Source organism: Tauraco erythrolophus, chromosome 5, assembly GCF_009769465.1.
Source record: "Tauraco erythrolophus isolate bTauEry1 chromosome 5, bTauEry1.pri, whole genome shotgun sequence".
NCBI classification, from domain to species: Eukaryota; Metazoa; Chordata; class Aves; order Musophagiformes; family Musophagidae; genus Tauraco; species Tauraco erythrolophus.
Genome location: NC_141469.1, coordinates 47,091,114 through 47,117,112, shown reverse-complemented (window position 1 = coordinate 47,117,112; position 25,999 = coordinate 47,091,114). Strand labels below are relative to the sequence as shown.

Here is a 25,999-nt window from a genome sequence, read left to right as displayed (position 1 = left end):
TGTGTAGCTCCATTTTAAAAGTGTTTCCAAATATATCCACTTTTGCACCCCTGCTGCTTGCTTTCATTATACAATAAGAATGATTGTTTCTCCCTGTAGCAAAGAAGTTACTGGGTTTTAAATTATTTTCCTGTACATTGATCCAGAGGGAGAATGCCAGCAGTTTGTTAGGGAGTTAGGAGTACAAGTTCCCCTGACTTTTCAAATTGTATTTGTACACTTAAGAGTCCTGCTATGCAGATGAGAGACTAGAATTTAATCTTTGTGGTTCTTGTTTGTTAGGATGTATTTCGTAGTGGTATGTGGGAAAACCCAGGGGAGAGACAGAAGTTCTTGCAAAAGACTATTTGGCTCTCTAAGGAAGCCTGTGTGAGACACTGCTTTCAGCAACATCAAAATGTAACTGCACATACCAGACTTCTTCATTCATGCTGCCAAAGGAATAATAGGATTACCCTGCTTTGTTTTGCCTTTTCACCCTGGCATTAAATGAACTGAAACTTGATGTGTGAGTCTCTGGAAAATAAGGTCAGTTGAAAAAGAGTTCATTATCCTTTTATTCTTATTCTTAGGTGTTCACAGACAAGTTCAGGTTTATCCAGAGAACCATGGCAGAAGGTGGATTCGATCCTTGTGAATGCATTTGCTCGCATGAACATGCAATGAGAAGACTGATTAATCTGGTAAGGATAACATGAGGATATTTGGAAGAGTGGTTATTCAGACATTACTTCAGCTCTTGCAGATTTGCAGTTACTGATGCTTTTGATTCTGCTTATTCAGTTGTGTGTACAGTTAGAATCTGTGTATCTGACTTTCTGATGAGCTTTTGAATAGTTAACACAAATGATAGCTTTCTGTTTATTTCTCAGGGCTGCATTTTGACAGCATTGACAGTGTTTCTATTGAAATGTTTCTTTGTAACGCCTTTTTTAGTCTGCATGGAATCAAAGAAACTACCCCAAAAACTCTTTGAGATCCAAGTGATAGCAGGCATATGAAGTTCCATGTACTTATATGGCAAGATAACAATGTCTAAATTTTTACAGCTAACCTTAAAAAAACTCTGGGGTTGAGAATCCAATGATTTTGAGATCTGAGTTCTATTTTTTGCTATGTCGTTTTGTCATGGTTTAACCCCAGCCAAAACTAAGCACCACACAGCTGCTTGCTCACTCCCCCCCCCCCCTCTCCCCCCCACCCCCCGCAATGGGATGGGGAGGAGAATCAGAAAAAAAACTTAATAGGTTGAGATAAGGAAAATTTAATAGGACAGAAAAAAAAAGAGGATAATAATAATAAAAAACAATGATAATAAAAGAATATACAAAACAAGTGATGCACAGTACAATTGCTCACCACCTGCTGACCGATGCCCAGCCTGTTCCCAAGCAGCGTTCGTGCCATCCCTGGCTAACTCCTCCACTTTATATACTGAGCATGACGTTATATGGTATGGAATATCCTTTGATCTGTTTGGGTCGGCTGTCCGGGCTGTGCTCCCTCCCATCTTCATGTGCACCTGGTAGAGCATGGGAAGCTGAAAGTCCTGACTGCTTAGCAACAACTAAAACCTTCAGTGTAGTATCAGTATTGTTCTCATACTAAGTCCAAAAACATAGCACTATACCAGCTACTGAGAGGAAAATTAGCTCTATCCCAGCTGAAATCAGGACACATGGTTGAGCAACTTCAAGCAAGTTATTTTACACTGCTGTAACTGTGACCTGTAAAACAGCAATGATTCTTTGCTTCTGTAGGAATTGAGTTCACTATCCATTGAAGAAAAAGCTACTAAGTGCTAATTTTTTTCTAAATAAAAGTATGTATTTTTAAAAATAACACTAACAATTGTGAACTGTGAGCAATTAGGTAAACTTGATTGCAACTCTAATTTGGTTAAACGAATTTTTAATATCACATTGTACATCAGCTTTATTTGATGTTCTTCCCCTTGTTGATTTTAATAATTTTATTTTGATCCCGTTTTCTTTCTTAGGGCCTAAATTCATGTCCTTTTAAGTTACTGAGTACATCAGCTGCTGAAGGCAGTATGTTTGAAGAGCATCCTCTTTAGGATCAGGCCCTTCTTCAAGAGGTTTTTTTATCAGTATTTTAGGAAGGTTATCAAGAAAATATGGCATCCACTAGCCTATGATAAGAGTAGGGTTAATGTGTAATTCCCCGAAGAAGGTATGTCTGGAAACAAGGAATCCATTTGTGTGCTTGCCCTTAAAATAAAACCACTTCTGTGTGCATGCATCCACAAAAGAGCAAACTCATTTTAAACAGCACTTTGTAAGAAGTATATATAGCTTGTTCTTGCAAATGCGTGGGTTGCACTCATATAGCCCTGCTTCACCCTGAACATAAAATCCTGAGTGTCCACACTTTCTTGGCCTTGGAGTGCATTGTTGCACTATCTCATCTGGAGCGCCAGGGGAAGAACCTAAAGCCAGGCAGATGCTGTACCTGTGTGTGCTCTCAGGGAGCTTGGATGATCCCATTTTCCAGAATTACTCTGCTCAGAGTAAGCAGAGTTCACCACCCATGTCCATAACACAGCACTGAACCTGTGCCATCATGTTCTCACAGTGTGTCCCTGGACTGTGCACACAGAATGCCTCCTCAAAAACACACAGGCCATGCTGGGAGCCAAAATATCCCAGACCAGGCTCTCTCAGTGGGAGGGCTACGTCAGTGGCTGCAGCAGAAGGCAAAACAGTTCCCCACAAGGACAAGAGGAAACAACAAGCACTTGTCGTCTCACAGGCCACGAGACCCTTGAGCTAAGCATTGAAGCTGGAGTTGCCAGAGAGCCCAGATCCGTGTAGTGGCCAGCTGCACCAAAGTTCAAAATGACACCGGACAAATTGAGCATGTCTGCGTATCCAATTCCATGTGTTTTATGGACCTGATATAATTTCTCTTTGGTCCTTCCCAAGTGTGGTGCAGCCAGTGCTCTCTTGAGTCTCACAAGTCATTAGAGGTTGACTCACTTTCTTATTGCCAAACAGACAACAGGCTTGTCTGGGGGACAGAGGTGCAAGAAGTGAAAGGGATGTGTGCCCATTTGTTGGTGTTACCAGAATTGTTCAGGATGGAAGGGACTTATAGCGGTCTTCCAGTACCTCAAGGGGGCCTACAAGAAAGATGGGGAGAGGCTGTTCAGGAGGGCCAGTTGTGATAGGACAAGGGGTAATGGTTTTAAAATAGAGGGAGGTAGATTCAGGTTGGATATTAGGAAAAAATTTTTTACTATGAGAGTTGTAGAACACTGGAACAGGTTACCCAGAGAGGTGGTGGATGCTCCATCCCTGGAGACGTTCAAGGCCCGGTTGGATGAGGCCCTGAGCAACCTGATCTAGTTGGAGATATCCCTGTTCCTTGCAGGGGGGTTGGACTAGATGACCTTTGAAGGTCCCTTCCAGCCCTAACGATTCTATGATTCTATGATTCTATGACTTCAGGAAGTCATCTAGGCCAACCTTCTGCTCAAAGCAGGGTCAGCAGTGAATTCAGACCAGGTCATTCAGGGCTTTTATTCCAGCTGAGTCTTGAAAACCTGCAAGGATAGCAATTCTGCAGCCTCTTGGGGCAACCTGCTCCAATGTTTGACAGTCCTTGTGGTAGAGAATTTTTTCCATCCACTGTTTTAGTTGAATGTATCATACTCTCTGCTGTACAGCGCTGTGAAGAGCCTGTCTCTGTCCTCTCAGCAACCTCCCTGTAAGTACTGGAGGGATGCTGTTAGATCCACCAAAAACCATATCTTCTCTGGGCTGAACAAGACCAGCTCCCTCAGCCTGTCTTATAGGGCAAGTGGTCCAGCCCTTGGTGATCCTCTGCTGAATTCACTTCAGTCTGTAAATATGTCTTGTGTAGGGGAGCCTGAGACTGGATGCAGTATTCCAGATACGGGTTTAAAGTGCTGAGTACAGGGGTGTAATTGCATCCTTGAGTCTACTTATGCACTGTTTAAAGGTCAATGCTGTTGGCACAAGGGTGTAGAAAACTGAGGCTTCTGTGGAGAACAGTTGTCTCTTCTGTGGAGCCTTTACGTCAGGGCTCAGCCATCCTAGCTCATGCTTCCCAATTAGAGGCACAATTTCATGAGCTCTCCCTGCTACCCCCATATGGACGCTCGTACACGTGTACTTTCCCAAGAAGGATTTTCCTCTTGTCCTCAGCATGACATTTCTGCCATATCTCACAGTTTTGTTGATTCTGGACCTTGAGGCTTCTGGACACATACTACAGCAGTGGCAAAGGAACATCCAAGACCAAACTTCAGAAAGTTGGGAGGGAGAAAGGAGGATGCATGTTGGCTGCTCTTTCCTCCGAGGCTTGTCAGATGCAAATCTGAACCACTATGGTTCAGACTTTCGACTCCCATTCAGCATTTTTTATCTTTCCATTTTTTGCTAGAAGATACTGACAGGCAATGGGAGCAGTCAACCAGCTGTCTTTATGTTGTGGCTGGAGGATTCTAGGTGTAACAATGTAGGGGAGTTGTGTCCAAAGTCAGAAGAAGTGCCACAAAGGTCTGTGAGATTTTGTTCCTGGGCTGCTCCATGCAGTATCAAGTGGGTGCAAGTGGATCGTCTGGAGGCACATTAATTCCTGAGTAGTGAATGTGAACAGAGCACGTCTAACAGCGTTCCTGTGTAGTTGCAGGAATGGAGTTTATTGCTCAGTGTCCAGCTTCCAAAGAGATCATACCAATTAGCACTTGAAACTGTGAGGAGTTAGGGGAAATGCCACATTTCATCTATCCTAAAAAACAAAACAGATGCTTCTAAATATTTATAAGAGCAAATCACTAGCTGGGATAATTCAGCAGAATCTAGAAAGGAAAAGTCCCAAAAGTCTCAGTCAGCAGCCAGACTATCCTCAAGTAACCTGCTGCATGATTTTAACAGGAGACTTGCATTGTAACTTTTATGCTTCAGTAAGTTAGCTTTTTAAGGTGCTATTTTGTCACTCAATCTTGCACAGCATAAGCAAACAGGAATTTTATTGTTTGTTTTAAAAGGAGCTCTTGGACATCAGTTCTCAAAGTTGCTGAACCCCACAAGTCTCAGTGGAGACTGGGTGCCCACTACCTCTAAAAGTTGGATCCTCGTAACCTTAACTCCAAAACCATTGTGATACAAGAAAGCTAGGCAATCTTTAGTTGTTCAGCCTGTGGAGGTAAAAAACATCCAAATATGCTCTATACCCAAAATGTTTCCACATACCAACTTAATTGTCGATTCTTTTTAACCTAGATAGGTATATAACACACCAGAGCACATTCGAATGGTGTTATAGCTGGGAGTACTTGTCAGGATTTTGGAGCAAATTGTATAACAAGGTGGTTGTAATTACCTCCAGACTGAGCATTGTAAATCCAGAAGTTCAGAGTTAAGATCAAATTCAACAGAATAACAATGTAATTATAAGACATGCCCAAGTGTGGAAATGTACTTTTAGGATTCTTCAGTCCAGTAATGACATTGCGCAAAAAAAACCATGATTGGTGTAGACTTTAATAGCTTGCAGTTGGGTTAAAGTAAACTAATTTTTACAGACTAATTTGTTATACCTGTATAGAACAACACTGATAAGAATTAAGGCTTCTGCTAATGAAGAAGGCATGATGCATTCAGTTACGACTATTACATGTAGAGTTAAAAACACATATTCAAATACACAGGATTTCTGTTAGAGTTAACAGTATGGGAAATTTGAATGATGCTGCTATGCCAAGGTCAGAAGGAGGTCAAAAAGTTTGACTCTACAACCTGAAGTTCTCGTTTTATTTCTGGAAGTGTTACTTTTAATTTCTAATTTAATTGGTGTATTTACTTTGAAAGTCTTAAAAAAATTATTTAGTATTCAAAGTACAATTTGTGGATGGATATATTATATTTTCATATATAGTATATAGTTTAAATGTCTACTTGAAATGCAGACTTCATGCAGTTCATCTTGTCATTACAATTAAAAATTAATTAAAAAAAAAGCTATTGCCATTTAATCTCTTCTTCCTCTCTGCTATTAGCAACACCACAGAAAATTACAAATAAGCAAGCTGTTTGTTTTTAAAAAGCCTAGCTCTTACTAAGCTACGTGGCTCGATTATTTTTCTGTCCTTCATTTTTCTTGAGTAAGCAGAGGTTTGTTTTGTTGATCTTTTTCCTTCTTACTTCATAATAGCATGAAGCTTTTATAGACAGTGGACTGTACATCTCCAATGTGCCTGACAGTTTTAAAAGATTTTTTGCTGCTTATTAGGCTAACTAGGAGATGCTGTTCATACCCACAGTTCTTGTAATTTATATATATATACTTAAGTGGCATTGAATTCTCTTGTGCTGAATGTTCTATCATTTTCATGAAGTGGATTTTTCAGGGTTCTCCTTGCTGTCAAAATATAAAAATTTCACACATGGTAAACTTCTGTAGTATGGCCATATAAATAATAAGCAAATATTATGATTTCCAAACATTCCTAGGAAACAATAGAAATCTGAAGTCTTTGGCTGTGACTTCATAAATATCATTTCTAGTATGTAATACCCATGGCAACATCTGTTATGATTTGGTGGTGTTGTGTAACAATTTGACTATTTTATGTAGGGCTCACTATTTACTCTATGGATGTAGGAGATAATGGGGAACTTTCCGTAAGAGGAAATAAGCATAGAAGAAAAATATCATAAGACTTTCCATCCTCTGTGGATACACAAGAGTTGTCAAAAGACAATGACAGGCCTGTTAGCTTGTATGGCTTTATCTCCTGTTAGTCTCCTCCATCTGCAAAACTTATTTTGACAAGAAGAGTCAAAGTTCAAGGATGAAGAACAACAAATGACATCGAGTACTTTAATGGGGCGGACTCTGTCAGACAAGGGGCTTGTTGTTTGAAAGAGTCAGAGTGAAGGACATTCTGTGATATCCAGAGGAAATGGTTCCTGTCTTAGTTGTGGCAGAAGACAGCAAATCTCTGGATAAGAATGATGTTATATTTAAACCTTTTTATTTCGCCTTTTTCCCCTTCTTTTGTAGAACAAAAATCTGATTGCACTATGTTACTCCTCCAGATTTCAATGCTCTCTGAGTAAGCAAGGCTGATCCATGGAGTATCTTAGCCCAAGGCTCAGGTCAAGTCTGAAAACTAGTCTGAAAACACAGTGTATGTGGTGGGGGAGGATAATTATACATAGAGCATCTTCCATGAAGTCTGAGACCTGTGAGTGGCCAGAAATGTCAAAGCGAGCCAGTAACACACATAAGTTTGTATAATATAAAGGTCCTTTTTTTCTTCCTCTTCTGATACAGTATTATTTGCTTTACAGAAAGTGTAACTTTAGAATTCTCTCTCTCATACTAGTTTCTATGAAAATATGCAATATGTTCTTTAACCTAAAACATTTCTAATTCTGTAATACAAAGGGACTCATTTTGCTGAACTGCCAGCAGTTCTGCTGTAGAGATTTGATGGCCTTACAGACCTCTGTGCGAATTACGACCTTGTGTTTTGTTCTTCTGTAGCTAATTGCAAAGTAATGGCCCATGTCTAGTTATGTTGCTATACCAGAAGGCTTGAACCTCTCAAAAACTCTGGGGGATACAAAGCAAATCATTCTTTATTTTAATCTCTCCTGTATTTGGAGGTGTCACTAGATTTTTATAGCAAAAGTTGCAAATTCCCAAACTATTTCAACACAATTGCTTCAAACGCTCATTTGTCAACCAAGTTTCCACGTAATTCTCTTGACCAGGTCATTCTGGAGTCTTACTATTATAAACTGGCGTAGTTTGAAAGAGCATCCAGCATAGCCATGAATCTTGGCTGAGGGAGACCTTGTGCAAACAGCACAGAATAAACACAGATTACTAAAATAGATGTGTTGTGTGTTGCAAATGGTTGAAAAGCTCTCAAGATGTCAGCACAGCTAAGCTTGACTTAAATAGTCTCTCAGGCAACCAGCAAAAGTGAGTTACCCTACTAACGTGGCCTTCTATTGAAAGCACAGCTGAACTATACTGAATACATTTCTGATAATTTAAAGTGACCTTCTAAATATGGAGGTTGCGCTGGAGACTGTTTACACATGTTCCACGGCATTTGCCTTCTAATTATTTTTTTTTAACAGCAGTTGCTACTGCTTCTAATCTATAGCCCTTCTTAGCCGACCACCCCAAGAGCAGGAAATTGCATTTCGCTCTCACTTGCCCCTTTTTTTCCAGACCTGTGCCTTCAGTTCCCAATTTCTTGGCTTTCAAGCCAAGGACCTTTCCCAACAGCTGAACCTTAGGTTGCTCATTAGGACGAAGAAGCTATCATCCTTCTGAGATGCAGGAGAAAAGACTCGATGCACTTCCAAAGGCACTGGGACAAACGAATAAAACACAAGGTTGGAGTGGCAGGGTGCAAGCTTGTTCCTGTGAGCGCTCTTGCTCCACTGATTTCCATTTCCCCACCTTCACTGGGTGCTCAAGGTGCTGGTGTTGCACAGGTTAAGGCATCAAAAGTGTACCACAGAATTCATGCACTGCTAATGGTGTTTAAGCTAGAAACTAGTTCTAGATCAACCAGTTTAAATGGAGACTATTTTCTAGACAGGTAATTGGATGTTTAAAAAAAGAAAAAAAGCCATGAAAAATGATGTCCACTTGGGTCTATGTCCCGTGGAGACCTATAAGGGGTTAGGTATCAGGACTTAACTGGAAGATGAAGGTGCAGGTCGTTCTTCACATTTCCCATTCCTGAGCTTTGTAGTATGCTGGAAGCTGCTGCTTCTTAACCAGTATATATTTTAAAAATATATAAAAAAACTCAGTCACACCTCGTGACGGCCTCAAAGCATGCATAGTGTGACAGTATTGCAAGCAGTGTAGAAAATGATGCATTGAAAATTCTGTCAGCTTGATATTCCAGAAGTAATTAATAGCCATAACCTGTATTGCAAATGGCTGAACTATGTTTGATGATCAGAGCTGTGTTGTATCCATCTCATTTGAGGAAAATGGAGAAAATTGTGCTTTTTCTCTCAGGCCGCGTGTGGATGTAATCAACACTTAGAGCAAACTACTTATCTGTTGAAACTCCTAGTTCTAAGACTTTTCCTCAAGGCTATCTATGTGGGAATACCCTTTTCATTTGCTAATATGCATCATTCTGCACAAGATACTAAACTGTTTGGTCAAAAAACCCACATGTATTCTGGTTTTGTATTTTAGATACAAGTTAGCTAATGATGGCTTGGGAGATCTGTGTATGTTGTTCATGAATGTTTTCAGATGCCACTGTAGTAATATTGTGAAATATTCTATCATCTCATCCGTTTGTTGTCTAGTATTTCATGTAGTCAGAGGTGCAGTGAGCTCCTCATTATGATCCTGACTATCACACTGCTTCATCTTCTTTTCCCTGACTCTCACTATTCTGCTAATTCATTCTGCTTTGCATTCACTAGAAGTAGGGTGCCAGTGATATCCCAGGTCCTCAAGGCCAGCAAAATTATAAAATGAAGTAACAATAAAAGTCGTACGACTGTAGGAAAGTGAGGGAAGTGTGGAGAAGGGGGATCTATATGATGCCGAGGTGAAACAGCAATCCGAGGAGAAATGAGAAAATAAGGGGAAGAATGAGTTCTTGCCTGAATCAGGGCTCATATTTTCACAGTGGTCCCTCTGACTTGTTTGTCTGCTACATCTTTGTCCATAAAATTTCATGTCTTTCAGTATGAAAGTTAATGTTCTCCCTCTGTCATAAACTGCCTGATGGTTCTGGGTCTTAAGAGTTGGTTTGTAATCTAGGAATATTATTTTGAAAGGTACCAATCATCTTTCTCTCTCATTTGTCATGGGAGAGAAAATTACTTGTCACCTCACAGGACCAAACTCCATATTTTTAATCGCGTATTTTATCCATATTTTATTGTTATTCTGTCCTTATGTGAACCATCATTATTTTATTTTAATGTGAACCATCATTATTTTATTTTAATTCTGCATATGCTCATAGAAAATGTAGGAGTAGGGAAGGCAGGGTTCACTTTTTCGTTGTTTTTTCCTCTAAGAGAAGCTGATGTAGTTTAAGAGACAATTTAATTCCATCAGTATGCCCTTCTTTTCCCCTTATTTTTCTCTTATTTCTCTTGGCCAGCTTGTAGCAGAATAATGCATGTAGGTGTCATTTTTTGTGTCTTTAAATCTGAACTCTACGTATAATGTTACAATTCAATTTGCAGCTTGGCTTGTTTTCAGGACTGGCCTATCCCACCACAGCAATTTATTTATCATGTTGTTTACTAAATCGTTTATATACTTTGGACAGAACAGAAATGGCTGCCAACAAAGCTTAAACAGTGATTTTGTTACCCAGAAGCATGAAAACACAATCAGGAGTATGCCATGGTGTTGTCGTCTTCTGGCATTGTTGGAGAGAAAAAGCAGAGCTTATACCTGGTCTAAGTTGCAAAAAAAGTATTTTCATCAGGGATGATATTTTGCCCTTGTTATCACATGAAATTTCTATCAACAGTCTTTATGATTCTAAATTTACTTTTATTCATGGGATAAATTACCATATCAAGTAAATGACCATATCAAGACTGATTAAGGGATCAGCAGCACAAGTAGTGGTCTCCTCTATCCTTCCAGTTGCAGGGAATGATGAGGGAAGGAACAGGAAGAGCCAGCAGATCAATATGTGGCTTTGAGCCTGGTGTCACTAGCAGAATTTTGGGGTTTTGATCACAGGTCAGTCTACACAACACTAGGCCTGCTGGCAACAGATGGGGACCATCTACACCAGTGCAAGCAGCTGGTGAGTGAGTCAACTATGGAAGGCGCTCTGCTGGACCTGTTGTTTGTTAACAGAGAAGGACTTGTGGAAGATGTGATGGTTGGAGGCCATCTTGGCCATAGCGATCGCAAAGTGGTATTCCCCGAGGCTCAGTACTGGGGCTAGTTCTGTTTAATATCTTTATTGATGATCTGGACAAGGGGATCAAGTGCACCCTCAGTAAGTTTGCAAATGACACCAAGTTGGGAAGGAGTGTTCATCTGCTTGAGGGTAGAAAGGCTTTACAGAGGGATCTGGACAGGCTGGATCTTGATGGGCCAAGATCAGTTGTATGAGGTTCAACAAAGCTAAGTGTCAGGCCGTGCACTTGAGTCACAACAACCCCATGCAACGCTACAGGCTTGGGAAAGAGTGGCTGGAAAGCTCTCTGGCAGAAAAGGATCTGGGGCTGTTGATCAACAGCTGGCTGAATATGAGCCAGCAGTGTGCTCAAGTGGCCAAGGTGGCCAACAGCATCTTGGCTTGTAACAGAAATAGTGTGGCCAGCAGGACTAGGGATGTGATTGTCCCCCTGTATTTGGCACTGGTGAGGCCACATCTCAAATACTGTGTTCCATTTTGGGCCTCTCACTACAAGGAAGACGTTGAGGTGCTGGAGCGTGTCCAAAGAAGGACAACGAAGCTGGTGAAGCATCTAGAGCACAAGTGTTATGAGGGGCAGCTGAAGGAACTCCTGTTGTTTAGTCTGGAGAAAAGGAGGCTCAGGGGAGACCTTATCGCTCTCTACAACTACCTGAAAGGAGGTTGTAGCGAGGTGGGTGTGAGTCTCTTCTCCCAAGTAACAAGTGATAGGAAGAGAGGAAATGGCTTCAAGTTGCACCAGGAGAGGCTTAGTTTGGATATTAGGAAAAATTTCTTCACTGAAGGGGTTGTCAAGTGTTGGAACAGGCTGCCCAGGGAAGTCGTTGAGTCACCGTCCCTGGAGGTATTTGTCGATGTGGCACTTAGGGACATGGTTTAGTGGTGGACCTGGCAGTGTTAGGTTAATCGTTAGACTTGATCTTAAAGGTCTTTTCCAGCCTAAATTATTCTATAATTCTATGATTCTAAGTTGTTATTTATCCTTGCTTTCCTACTTACCTATCCTTTTCATTGCCACTATTATCCATTTCTGCTTTCTTATCTTTGTAACAATTATCTGTTTCTTTCACACATTTATCTGGGCTTTCTTCCATCACAATTTTTGTATGGAGGTCTTTTCCTGACCTGGCTCATGAACTTGCTAATTTTTCATTCATGTCTTTTCTGAGGACTTATTTCTGCTTTGAACTGTCTCAAAAGTTACTCTAAAAGGCAATTATTTTAATTATCCCTACATAAATAATTTATTTTCATCTCATCTGCTATTCACACTAGACTTCGTTGATTATTACACTGTGTTCATGCCACTACTCTGGTAGTTCTTGTTTTGTTATCTCTTTATTACAACATTTCTGGAGTTGGAAAGTACTTTTGGACAGGGATTATGCCATTATTTCTTCTGAAAAATAACAAACTGGTGAGCTGTCTGATCATTGCTATCTTCCTAATACTTGTATGCTTTGTTGTTTTTTTTTTTTTTTATTATTAAAACTCTTTAGTAATATACTTACCTCTTAAAAAGAAAAAGTGTTCATACTGGGTAGGAACTCTTAATCTTTTTTCAGGCAAGACGCTGTTGACTTTAATTAAAAAAAAAAAATTTGAGCAGAGATTGCAGGACCAATCTCAGGGTTTGTGAGACTGTTGAACTCTGGGGTAGAAAATTCTGAAAACTCATCTGAAGAGTTTCAGAAAACTCCTCTGAAGAGGAAGCAAGAGAATTGACACAAGAATGAGTTACTGTGAAGGTAGGCAGAAGTCTGAATTTCCTTCTTCACAGTAGCTATCTGTGATGAGTGGTAAATGCAAAGTAGCTTAACTTCTTTTATGGGAAGACTGAAATGATCCCAGTGGCTGAGGTCACTGTGTTGGAAAAAGAAGTTCTCTGTTTAGCTAGGTGAAGCTGTTGCGCTGGGCTTACTATTTCGCTTGGACTTCAGTGATTTTGTGGAGCAGCTAACATGCAGTAAAAGTTCACACTCTGTTCTCTCCCCACAGTGGCATGTTTGTGTGCCCATAGTAGGTTTGCACATGAAAAAATAGAGACTTAATATAGTGACTTAACAGAAGAGTTTCCAGAGACTGACGGTGCTGTCCCTTTGCTGTGACCGTTCATGTTTTCTTCATAGCTGGAGATTGTGAAAAGTGGTGGCTCTCATTGCTAAAAACTGTGCAGACTCCTATCAGAACATGGCATCTGTTGTAAGAGTCAGCAGGACAGAGTCAGGTTTCAGGTGTGCTTGACGGGTAGATGCTGCCAATCCACAAGATGGCATGTTAAAACTGTGCTTTAGATACAGAGCCAAAGGAGCAGGATCTAGGCACTGTCGCGTTGGTGTGAACTGGGGCTAAAAGCTGTGTCTTTTGAAAAAAAGAAACAAAAAAAGAAAGGAAGAGCTATAGCTATTTCAAATTTGAACTGGGAGCCATTTTAAATGTGCTTTCTTATTTTTGCAATGGAAAATTTGAGTGTCATGGGGAAAGAGTGAGGAAAAGCTCTTTTCTCTCTTACTACTAGCAGTAATTTGTTTTCTTTTTTTCTTGGCATTGTGTTGGGTTTACATTCAAAATATATCAGTAAGTGGACAGTGATGTGCTGTGATTCAGCCACTGGTGCCTCCCAGTTCTAAGAATTTCTGAGGCGCTCCCTAGAAACCAAATACTCATATTGACCAAGAGTTCTTGTGGTGTGGGGATTATTAATTTAAATTATTTTGACTTAAGCTAAATAAGATTTTAAAGGTACTTAGAGGGAATTAAAGTTCACAGTTGTATTTTAAATAATGTGCATTTATAATTAGTCTTTTTACTTATATTGCCTGTAAGTTTGCACTGTATTAAACCAGAAAATTTTGGAGCCTTTTTAGCTCCCTTTTAGCTTTCATGCTGTTTACAATTTGTGTTTACTTAATTTTGGGCAATAAAACATAAATTACTTCATTTTTTGGCTCACGTGCACTAAGCTATTGTATTTGATGACAAACCGCACAGAGAATGTTAAAATTAAGATATAATCGTCTTCATTTAAATGGAAGAAAATAATAATTTCTATAAATATTTAGTTTTGTAACATTTTTCACTCTCCTTTTGTTGAATAAGCCCTGATGTTTCACTTACTTAATTTCTGTGTTCTTTTTAAGGGCCTGTTCCAGAATATACTGAAAAACACAAAAAGACTGTTGCTGACTTTATCAGATGTCAGATCAGGCAGTCAAATAATAATCTTCCACTAAATTCACATTTTTGACAACACAACAATCTTTGAAATACGAATAAAATCAGAACCACCATTAATAATATTGCTTTTAAGTATGTAAGAGCTAACGTATTCTAATAATTACTTCTCTGTTGGGATTTTTCTCATCAACTCTGTAGTGTTCCCAGTCTGGAAAACATTGAGTGTATTTGAAAAGTCTTTTTGAGGGTTTGTTGAGAAAAGGGAAGGTCTCATTCAACTTCTTACTATTATTCCACAAACTTTCATCCAAACTCCCCCTCCACATTGGAATAGAAAATCTGAATACGAAGGACTGTTTATTCCCAGTCCCTGATAATTGCTCTTTTTTCAATTACTTGGTGATTGAAATGTCTCACATTGGATTTTTTTCCAACGGTTGCTATGTCCCTTAAGGGTGTAGTTATCAAGAGAGAGCTAATTGGTAGAAGGAGCATTCTTGTTTCAGCAGAAGACATTACCTTCCCCAGCCATTCAGTTTACGCAAGCATTTCATACACGTGCCAGAATCGTTTCTGATCTTTTGACTAATTGAGTAATCACAAGGGATCAGATTTGTGTTGAGTTATAGAGTTAGGAACTAGTTCACCTGAGTGAATTGAGAAAAAACTGTTTTTGCTGCTGCTTGTTTTCCATCATCTGCCGTGTTTCATCCCAAGAGAACAACATGCAGCCTGTCACTGAGCTGTTAAAACCAGATTTGTTACCTTGCTCCCTGGCTTACAGAGCCCTCCTAGAGCTTCTGCTCATGAATTACTCAGGGTTTGCACATGCTTGTAGTCAGGAGGGGAAATAAACCTGAGAAGATATTTGAGTGTGGTTTTTATCATGTGGTCTATGGCTTCTTAAAACCTGTTTGAGTCTATGGGTGGTCCTGTTCTGACCAAATCTTCTCCAGCACAAGTAGTTTTTATAAGAAATTTTATTATTACCTGGAATTGTTAAGAAATATTTTTGTTGCTGGATACGAATGTAGCAGAGACTGTGAAGTGTAATTTTTTTTAGATGAGATCTTTAAATCTGCATGATTATATGATTATGTATTGTTTTCAATTTAGGGGAATTTCATACAAATTCTAAAAATGCAGGTTTTTCATACTTTTCTCTTGTAACAGTTTCACAGCATAATTTGAGGTTTCTAAACCTACCTTGTACAGTTAGTTTCTAAATCCCCATGAAAAAAAAGTAGAATATTTGTTGTCCAAGCCCTCTGGAAAGCACAGCCCTATTATCAAAGTACACGTGGCTCTGTACTTTGTAACAGTTCCGCCGTACAGTGTTCCTCTATACATAAGCAGACTTTTTTCCTTATTGGCAGGATATAATCTAATATAAGAGCTTTTTTTTCAGCAGAGATCTGTAGAGTACTCCTAATTGTATTTTTCTTAAGACTGCTTGCTTACTGTAATATTTCTGCCATTGGTGTTTCCAGCAGTACTTTTCATTCTAAGGTCTTGGAGCCTGTCCTGTCTTTTGAGAAGTCACCAAGGATGCCCATAGGATAAAATCCATAGTGTCTGAGTGCACCCTCTGGGCACACAGAATCTCAGGTATTTAATAGTTATTGTGTCTTAATCAGGTGGCCTACTACGTCAGCAAGCATTTCCAGACAGTGTGTAGGCTTTTCATGAAGAAATGGTCAAGGAGACGGTGAAGGACAAAGCGTAGTGTGATCATGGTCACCCCTGAGACCGGTCTTGAAGAAAGGCATAGCTGGCCAGAGTATCTTTCTGTTGTTGTTAAACAAGCTTCTCTGATGGTTGACGTATTCATGTCAGTCAAAGATGGAACTCTATCCTTTTCATTTGTGGTAGTGGTGGAAGCCTGTCTGCTAGGCAGGTGAAGGAATAGGATGTTAACAGCACCAGAGAGTACACGCAGCATTTTTTTGAGATGGCTTTTATAGAAACGTTAATTGCATGATTTAAAACACTTGTATTTGGACAGTGTGTGACACTTAGAATGGGAGATAACTAATGTTGTGACTAGAACACCCCAAGGCAGTGTTGCTTATCTGGGCAAGCTAGATACACTGTATGAGTACTAGCCATCCTGGGGAGAGGGATAACTAGATGCTATATGCTTGTTGATGTAGACAATGTTTCTGATCATGTACATATTACCCATTTTAATTCTGGGCATCATTCTGTGTTGAAGAACAGCTGCAAACTGTGTTTTACAGAGTAGGAATTGTAAATTAAGCCCCCTCCAGAATTAAACCCTTATACAAACAGAAGATAAGTATGTTGCTGATCTCTTTAAAATGTGAATAGAGCGATATCCAGTTTTCCCATTTCAGGAATCTTTCAGTATCAGATATTCCAAGTTGGTACTATTGCTAACGTAAAAATTTCCCCTTTGAGAATGTCTTCCAAATTTTGAAAATAAAATGAGCTTTTACTTTTATGTAAGAAGGGAAAGAAATATGCATAGTTTGATAGATTTACTTTTTTGTTGTTGTTAATAAGGTAAGTAGAAGTCTTTTGTTTGAAATTCCCCTGCTGTTTTTTTTAACTATAGAAATAGCTGAAAGGTTAAATCCAGCCTTCCCAGTACTTCCTAAAGAACTTCTTTGTAGTCTCAGTAAATTTGCTAGCAGATCTTGATATATTGATGAAAGAATGAATGTGATCAATCTGCAGTTACATTTTTTTTTCTTTCTGAAATGTGTCAGTCATTGAAAATCATTATGATAAAGGAAGGAGCTAAAACTTTTCCATTTTCCTCCTTCAGTTGCTCATCTGTTTTCTTGATGTGCTTTGCATATTATTACCACATATAGCAAACCAGTTACGCCAACACAAGGGGAAATTGGGTTTGTAGAAATTATTCACATATTTCTTTCGTAAGGAACATCATCTTTTCTTCTCTTTTACATTTGCATATTTACACTGATAATAAACAGATTAGCCTGTTGCGACAAGAAGTGTTGAGATTTATGACACCACTGTGACATAAAATGTGTCAAAAAGCAAATGTCATTTCTAACCAAGGCATTGTAACAATTCTGTACTTTTTACAACTTTTATTATTAATCGATGTAGTTTACCTAAGCAGGGGAGAAAACGATGTCTATAATACAGCAGGTTAAATCCCATCCATTTGACCTCTCTATGCCTGATAAAGAATGCGGTATCTGTCTTTCTTTTTTGACTCTGTCATCTGTGAAATAGTTATACTGATTTGCAGGTTATCCATTGTTGACTTTTCTTGCAGTTAGCAAGCTTACCTAGTCTGTAAATGCAAATAGTCATTACAGTTGCTAAAAGCTCTTTAGATTTTATCCATCAGTAAATAGATGAAACAGTAACATGCATATTAAAATCTGCTTTTAAAAAAAGATCTTAGGTGAAAAAAATAGTAATTGGTAAGTTTAAATATGAAATTTTAATTTTACTTCTCTGTGCATAACCATTATCGCAGTCTGATCATTTATTGTTATGTAATTGCAGAGTATTTTAATGTTACTTGATCTAGATAATAGTAGTAACACCTATCCAGTATAAATCCCAAAATGTGTGTAGAGATGTATTTGTATCTAACAATGTCTATATCTATATAGATTTTTAACTTGAATTTTAAAAGGCATTCAGTGGCTGCAACCTATGTGGAAGCAGTAACACTTTAGTCAGGTGATTTAGAGGTATTATGTAAATAGCGTTCAGAAACTACCTCCATGCCTGGGATTCTTCACACACCATAAGCCAAGTGTGATGCAGTAAAGAATTGGTTAATAATCTTCCGTATCTTGAACTTGTGCGCTGACATTATACTAAATCATGATTTTGGTAAAAGCTGACCAAGTCTCATTGCTAAGTGTCATCTGCTTCTTTTTTTCTGTTTCAGCTGAGACAATCCCAGTCATACTGCACAGACACAGAATGCCTTCAGGAATGTGAGTAACTATTGAGATCAGGTGCATGGAAGTATAATAAACTGTAGTAATTAAAATATAGTCTGACTGGTGTTTAAAATGCAGCAGTTGATTTAATGTTATACAATCATATTACAGGAAATCAAATACTACAGTACTAAAATTGTTATGTGGGGGAGGTAATTTCTGAGTATCTGTGTTGCAGATTAACATTTGTACATTGGAAGCATTGTATGGAAGCAGTACTGTTGAGCAGGCTGGAGGTATCAGTATACCAGCATGACCATTGATTTGGCCTCAAGCATCACTGAATCTTACTATTAGCCTCCAAATAGGCTGATTTCAATTTTTCCTTGCAGAGAAAATTTGGAGGGGGCTTTATTTATGCTCCTTACAGTCATAGCAGCCTAACCAGTGACGACTGGATATTCAGCACAGACCCCCACAACGTACGCATCTGCAGCGGGGGCTGAGTAACTTACTGTCAGTACTGTGAACCCTCTGCTCCACTGTGAGGGAGAGGAGATTCTCCACCAGCTTTGCCTGATAAGTTGACATACACCTGCATTTCTGTTTGACTCAGTGGCTGTGTAGTTAATGAAGCAGAGTACTGATGTGTACACTTCATTGAGATTTGCTGTGAAATACATCCAAAAAACTCTCCCAAACGGTGAACATAACTAGGAGAGTCAAACGTTACCAGCATCTGCAGGGAAGCATAGCTGTGCAGAGGTTATGCAGTAATGTAAGCTTGCCCTGGGGCGCTCTGTTTACACTTTTCATGGCCTAGAGGGAACATCGCCAAATGCTTATAAATAAAAATGAAGTGGATCTGTTTTTCCTATATTGCTTTACCAATTGAGTGTATGAACTCACTCAATTAGCCTGCATCAGGATTACTGTAATGCTTGGAGGGAGCAAGAAGCACCTGAACAGTGTTCCTGGAAGCAGGAGCTGCTGGTGCCTGTGTCTTCTACAGGTCTAGGAGCAGCGCAGTCAAGGATTCCAGGATCTTGGGGAGAGGCCATGCCTTCGTTCACTCTCATCTTCTTCCCTCTTCACTCCCCAGTAAAACTGTTTAGAGATGGGCATCTAGCTTGGACTTGCACTGTGCCCTCCACTGTGAAGCAGTCCCAGATTTGTTGCCATATTGGGCTGAAGGGGAAAAGCTATGAGCTTTTCCAGATAACCCCTGAAAAAAAGTGGAGTGCACGTGTGCCTCAACAGTACTGCTGGCTTTACTCCTTCTTTATGGGCTTTGCAAGTTATGCTGTGTGTCTGTGACTTCCAGCACCCCTCCTCTCCCAAATGCCCCTGTCCTAGGGCAGACTTTCTTGTCTCCCATACCTAAGACTTATGTGTGGTTTTTTTTTAATCACAGGCATGTAGGAGAAGGAAAGAGGCAGGTGACAGGAGACAGTATTTTCTGTATTAGAAGTAGGCACAGACAGGCTGTGCAGCTTTCTGAGCTTTAGTCCACAGTCAAAACCAAGCGATGGTAGGTCATTCTCACACAAGCCTTGGGAGTCTTGGCTCATAAATATTTATGAAGCTCTTAGGCTAAAGACTGTATAAATGAGTAAGTTCTGTTATGTGTGGGCACAAAGCTTGTGGGATAGCTTTCATGCTACCAAGCTATAGTACAGTGGGGATGTGAATGGATTGCGGCAAATAGCTTTCCATCCTGAAAGAGATCCTTGCAATAACTGTCTGTGCAGATGCAAGCAATTTGGCAGCAATTGTTCCAAAGCAGTGGTTTGTTTCAAAAACCAAGGCAAAAATTATAGAGTAAATCCTCTCCTACGTTATTATAGTGCGTTAAATTTAGTTCCAGCAAAGGTATTTTTCTGCTGATGCAATGACACTGACTGCCTATTTGTTAGATTATTTTGTGATGCTTCTGTGATTCTGTGCTTGGGCCAACATGAGCTCTGTAAGACTCCCAGGAGTCAAAGGCAAAACCAAACAGATTGAGCCTGGAGAAGCTTCTGGACATGTTTTCAGAGACAGATTAAAACAATTCTGGGCCAGTCTTCTGTCCATTGCTTCATCCTGTTCTGGTGAGCTATACCATGATGAGCTTATTTTTGAGGTGGGTCTCCTCTTCCCTAGGTCCCACAGCAACATTTCCTGTTACTTGCTGACTTTGATTCCTCGTTTCAGGACCTCCATATGAAGAAGCTAGTTTCACTCCCACCCGTTTGCTCATTCCCAGGATTTGGTCTTCCTTCTGGAAGCACAGCTGGGAATGTTGTCATACACAGATTCTTAAGTTGCAAGGTTGTGGAATAACTGATGAGATGTATGTGGTTTTGTTTTGGGAAACGTCAGGGCTGTGGTTCAGCCAGTGTCACAGCAGCGTCATGTGTTATGCTGTTGCTACCAGCTGGAAGTTCTCAGAAACACCCTGAGAACTCAGATTCTTCCTGAGCACACTTTGTTTCATCAACCCTTGATTTCAGATCTTTATTTTAGATTTTTGGAGCCAGATCAAAGCAGTAGCACCAAGGCTCCCTCATTTGCATTTTTGTGGTATTAGCTCTAAATTCTTATTAATGGTTATTGGCACGATTATATTGTAGTGGTGACTACCCTGCAGAGAATTTCCTGCCAGGGCCAGTGTTTTCAGATTTGTACTCGTACATACAGGAGGATATGAGCACCACTTCAGAGAGCATTTGGGCACTCTGCTTGATGGCTGTTCCTCTGCTGATTCTCCATCAGAATATCTGCTATGACGGTAAAGCATGTATCAGAGTTTGATGATTGTTCCCTCCATTTCAGTGGGTGTCTTGGAGAAAAAAGGCTGCAAGTTTTGAATATGCAACACATTTAATATTCTGTTGGGATTGTTTATGCTCAGCAAATCAGAAGATCTTACAGTTTCCCTTGAAATGAGGAATAAAAATGATAATTCTTTTCTGAATTCTGTCTAATGCAAGTGGAGCAGGGGAGATTTCTCTGAAGTGTGTTGCAGTTGCAACATCAGCAGTTCATCCCGCCCAGGGAGGATCCCCAGCTGGTGCTGAGCTGCTCTGATGGCTCATGGCCCTTCACAGTCAGCCTTCCATGTCAAAGGAAATGAGGGGCCACTGCCTGAGGTTTTATTCTGTGTTCTAGCAGTTCCCAGATGTTACGACCTGAGTTTACCACAGTCATATTTTCAGAAAATAAACTATTCTCAGTGGTCTCCTAGCTTGTAATATGGTCAGAGATGACTGTCTCAAATGTTGTCTACTCTACTTCCAAATTTTTATGTATTTTAAAATGAATGCGTATCTGTGATTCATCTTAAGTTGTACTCATTTAGAGGAGTCACAGCAGCCTAACGTAGTGGCATGAAATGTCTGCCAACTCTTCCCTCCCTTTTCTGGTAATTCCCTTCCCCGTTCCTCCGCTCAAGTCCTCTTTGGCTTTCTTCAGTTTCCTTATCCCTGCCTTTGAGAGTGGCAGCTTGCAGGGATTATCTGCTGAAGGTCTCACAGGCTCTTTGTTTTCCCTGATGATTCATCTGTAAGATATCTCTCTTCATATAGTTTCCAGTCTTTCTTTCATAGAACAGGCAAAGCTGAAAACACGGTGAAAAGAAGGTGGCACAAGTCAGAGTGCATGCTTTTGCCTTTCCACATGCAGATGTTAAACAGCAAAAAGCTGAAGATCCAAAAGGAGGTATTTCTACCATGAGAGGGCAGACATGGAATATACTTTTACAGTAAAAGGAATGCAGTCTTTCCTCTTTTTCTTTAGAGTACAACCTCACTCTGAATGAAAAATAGCACTTTAAGAGGAGACCTAAGTTCATGTAAGGAATATTTGACGAGGGCATTTATTAATTTTAATACTGTATTCGTGAGGTTTCAGTTGCACGATCAGGAGGTGGTTGACCTTTAACCTGTAATAAATTATTTTTACCAAACTCATTGTTTTAGTAGCTTTGCCTTCTAGTAGAACATTAAATGAGGTGGCAAATGATCTATGATCTGTCATAGAAGACTTTTTTTCCCTTCCCATTGCTCTCTGAGAGAAGACTAGTTTATTTGGCCTAGTTCCTGTTTCTGTAGGAGAAAGCAAGCCAAAGAACTGTATCTCTGTATCTGTTGTGCAACAGATAGGATTCACCATAGCCATTAGCTTCCATGGGAGTTCATCCCACAGTCTCAGACCAGCCTCTCATAAAGCTTTCTCCTGCACAGAGATAATTCAGCCATGGTGTAAAAAAATTCCAGGTAACCAGAGGGGCAGAACTGCTTACAGGCTTCATTCAGATGTGTGTGGACATATAGGTATGCTGAGGCCAGGGGACCGGATACTCTGAAAATAAGGACCTTGGGCTGGATTTGGTGTTGTGTGGAAAGGCAGGTTAGAGACTGTAAGTTTTCATTTAGCTCAGTGACACGGGAATACGTACTGCTACATTCTATACTAGTTGGCATCTCCCAGGCACTGAAGATTAATATCCAGATCTGTCCATCAAAAAGGGTGGTGGCAGGAACATTCATCTGTGAGGTCAGAACAGAACAATCTTCTAGCTGTCTGGAAATACTACAGAATATCATCCACAGGTGCTCTTACAGGATAGCCTTTATTCTTCAAGGAATCAAAAAACCACTTCTCAATTACCTGCAAAAATATCAATTAGAAGTAAAAGCAGTGTGGCTGTGAACTCTTAAAAGCTCATCAGCATAAATTCCATCCTGCTTGGTTTCAGCTTCACTCAACTGTTCTTTATCCATAAAATGATCTTATCTGATCATTTTGCGATCTCAGTGATGGAGCTTTTTGTAGCAAAAGATTGTCATCATTGCTCGCAGTAGCTAAAACAGCTTCTTGTCCATTCTCTTGCTTTGTGGTAAAAAGCTTTGAAAAGTGTGATTCACTTTCGCTATGTGAGATTTTGCTTATCCTCATCTCCTTATGTTAAGAGATTAAAATAACAGATTCTGAAATATCTCACGTCCTTACTAAAACACATGGTCATTTGTGAGAGATGTGGGTTTAACGGTACTTGAATAGTGTAAACAGTGTTGTGGCAGTTTTAGTATCTGGCATGCTTTGAGTAGGTAGTACAGGGCCAGGCTGTGTTACATCAGCTGTTGTCTTGCTTAACTTAGTTTAGAACATGTTTCAGCACATTTGGTTCCATCCAAACTGTATTACAACGTGGGCTGGATAGAAATTGTGTCCTGCATGAATGGTTGTGGTTTCCCTTCATGGTTCCTCCTGCTGCCTTCCATGACCTGTAGCATGAGCTGATTTAGCAGCATTTACTTTCCCTAAATCTGTTTAACCATGGATCTTACGCGCGCTATGGTTCAACAAAAATTCCAGAAGGCAGCCTGACTAGTCCCTGTTTCTCTGCATTGTATGGAGAATCCAGCCTGAAAGATGATCTGAATTTTCAGTGTTCTCCTGAAGATACATGCCAAAGCATTTACCTAAGGCCGCCTTACATGCTGCTGAAAGTAGTCTCAGTGTGGCTATTAATGTTGTCTGGAAGCCCCAAAATAAAGCAGATGTTCTTTCCATAAAGCTCATCCAAGATTTGAAAAAATGATATATCATGTTAATAATATTTTCCCTCAACACAATTGCAGGTCTAAACACTTACCTGCACAATTCTGTATGCTTTCTAAATCAATTATACGTTAGAATTTAATGAGTTAAAGGCTGTAGCGTTCTTTTATTTTCTCTGCACTATACCTTCTTCTCATATACAACACCCTTTATTGACTCAGATCTTGAAAAGAGTTGACACTTGAAATTGTATATACTTCTAATCATAAAATTCCTCTACGTTAACAACTTCTCAAGTTTTGAAATGTCTGTATTTTGGACATTTAAAAGGCAAGAGCTGTATGTATCGTTTGCTTATACATGTTAGTGGTTTCATTGGAAGGACTAATGAGAAAACTCAGTTAAAAAATATTTAGTTTTCTTTCTGAGACTTATGTTGCATTGTTGTTTTCATCTTGAGGAAAGAACTCTGCTGTCACTCTGGTTTGTAACTTGACTTTTCCTTGTCTGTAGTGCCAGGACCAAATTCCTCCGGTGACAATGGCATTAGTTTTGCCATGATAATGATGGCCTGGGTGGTGATTGCACTTGTCTTGTTCTTACTGAGACCTACTAATCTGAGAGGATCCAACACAGCTGGAAAGCCAACCAGCCCACATAGCGTAAGTGGATCTTCAAGTGAGAGACTCTGCATGTATTTGCTTAAATGCATTTGGTTTTAATACAGACTATCTTACAGTCATTTTTCTGTTACATTTTTCCCCCTCTATTTTCTTGAAGTCCATTAACAATGAAAATGAGTAAAACCAAAGTGAAAGTAGAATGACGAAGGCCAACTGTGAGGCCTGCTATGGGATGAAGCTGGCATGGCCACCTGAGCGTGGATTGTAATGTCCACTTGGTCTGTCCCTGGTTGGAACTGATTCCTGCCACCTTACGTACAAGGGGAAAATGACAGGTTTTAGAGGAGTCAGTAAACAAAACTACAGCATGAAACTGGGAAGGTGATCTTTGTCCTAGATGTAGGATCATGGGAAAATCTCTATCGATGCTGGAAATGGTACTGTTCCTTGATGGCCATTTACTCTGAATATTGAAAGAGATATTGAAAGATCTTAAAAGAAAGCACAATTTAACTCTTCTGTGTTCCTCTTTTATTGCTAAATCCTCTTATGTGAAGCACAGTTTCTAATCCTGTATGTATGTTTTTTTCTTTTCCTCATTCCTTCCCCCTAGGGACAAGAGCCACCAGCCCCACCAGTGGACTAGAGTGTTCAGTATTGGAAAAGTTCAGCAGCTAAAACCTTGCACGACCAAATGAACGAAGTGACCAGATTACTCCTAAACCCCATGCAATACTGTTTTCTTTTCTCATTTATATAGAGCAGAATTATCATTCAGCAGTTATCTTCATGAACTGCTTTTAGCAACTTCAATTTTAAGTTAATTTTTGCTTTGTATGTTATTACAATTCCTAGTAGATTATAATTTGAATAATGATAAGGCGTTGCAGGGTTTTTTGGTTGTTATTGTTACTGTGGACATTCCACTCAGTCTCTTTCTGTTACAATGATCTTGATCTCTTTGCAGTGATTTCTGATATGCATTGAAAGAAAAAGAAAATCCCTGTGCATCTCTAATAATGGAAGGTTACTGACCTTTCTTCAGATTAATCCATATTTTTTCTTCAGTATGCTTTTGAGAGTTATATTATGGTTGCAACTATTAGTTTAGTTATGTGGTGAAAAATTGAAATTATTTTATATTTGCCCTGGGTTCAGAGCAGCTTTTAGTCTGGTCTTTGGACCACTAACATAGTTTTCAGGGTTGTTGGCAAAAGCACGGATTGTCCACTAGAATTATACTCTGTGTGTGTCTGTGTGTGTGTGCGCGCGCGCAAAGAAGTGAATGTGATAATTGCCACTGTCAAAGCTTTGACATATATAGGGAACCTTACACAAAAGATTATACCACCAAAAAAGAAATTAATTTAATCTAGTTCATTAATAAATGATATATCTTATTCAATATGTTGTAAAAAAAAAGACATATTCCAAAAATGGATTTGTTTACTTATAGACTTTATGAAAAGAGAAATTTAGTGAGAAGAACTTGGTAGAATTTTCTGTCCTGCTATAGTCTTTTAATAATTGATATCTTAACAAGTTTTCAGCCATGATTAAGTGTATATTGGACAGGATGAAATCATACCAAGGGGTTACCGAGGTTACCAACTTTTGGTATACAACATATACTGGATATTCAGGTTTTTTCACCTGTATGTTATCAGCAATTCTTAACATTTCATCCTTACCTACTGGTTGTAACTGTAGAATAACAAACTTGCAGGTGACTACATATGGCATGTCTTTCCCCTCTAATATTTGTGTGTGTGTGTGGTGCGTTTATGTGTGCGTATGTGTGGCTGTGCACC

General features: G+C 39.5%; 1 protein-coding gene across 1 annotated transcript; it reads left to right on the top strand.

Annotated features, from left to right (window-relative positions):
- Window positions 1-578: 578 nt before the first annotated feature.
- Window positions 579-24,858, top strand: SMIM14 (small integral membrane protein 14). Its single transcript, XM_086612265.1, has 4 exons — window positions 579-683; window positions 18,024-18,072; window positions 24,079-24,227; window positions 24,802-24,858. The coding sequence occupies exons 1-4, from the start codon at window positions 609-611 to the stop codon at window positions 24,832-24,834; spliced, it is 306 nt and encodes a 101-aa protein (XP_086468391.1). The 5' UTR covers window positions 579-608; the 3' UTR covers window positions 24,835-24,858.
- The last annotated feature ends 1,141 nt before the right edge of the window (window positions 24,859-25,999 follow it).

Bases quoted from the DNA above. Each gene is read 5' to 3' on its own strand.
- SMIM14 (XM_086612265.1), top strand. From the start codon at position 609: ATGGCAGAAGGTGGATTCGATCCTTGTGAATGCATTTGCTCGCATGAA. The intron at 684-18,023 runs GTAAGGATAACA...TTTCTGTTTCAG, and splicing joins TGAGAAGACTGATTAATCTG to CTGAGACAATCCCAGTCATA. The intron at 24,228-24,801 runs GTAAGTGGATCT...CCTTCCCCCTAG, and splicing joins AGCCAACCAGCCCACATAGC to GGACAAGAGCCACCAGCCCC.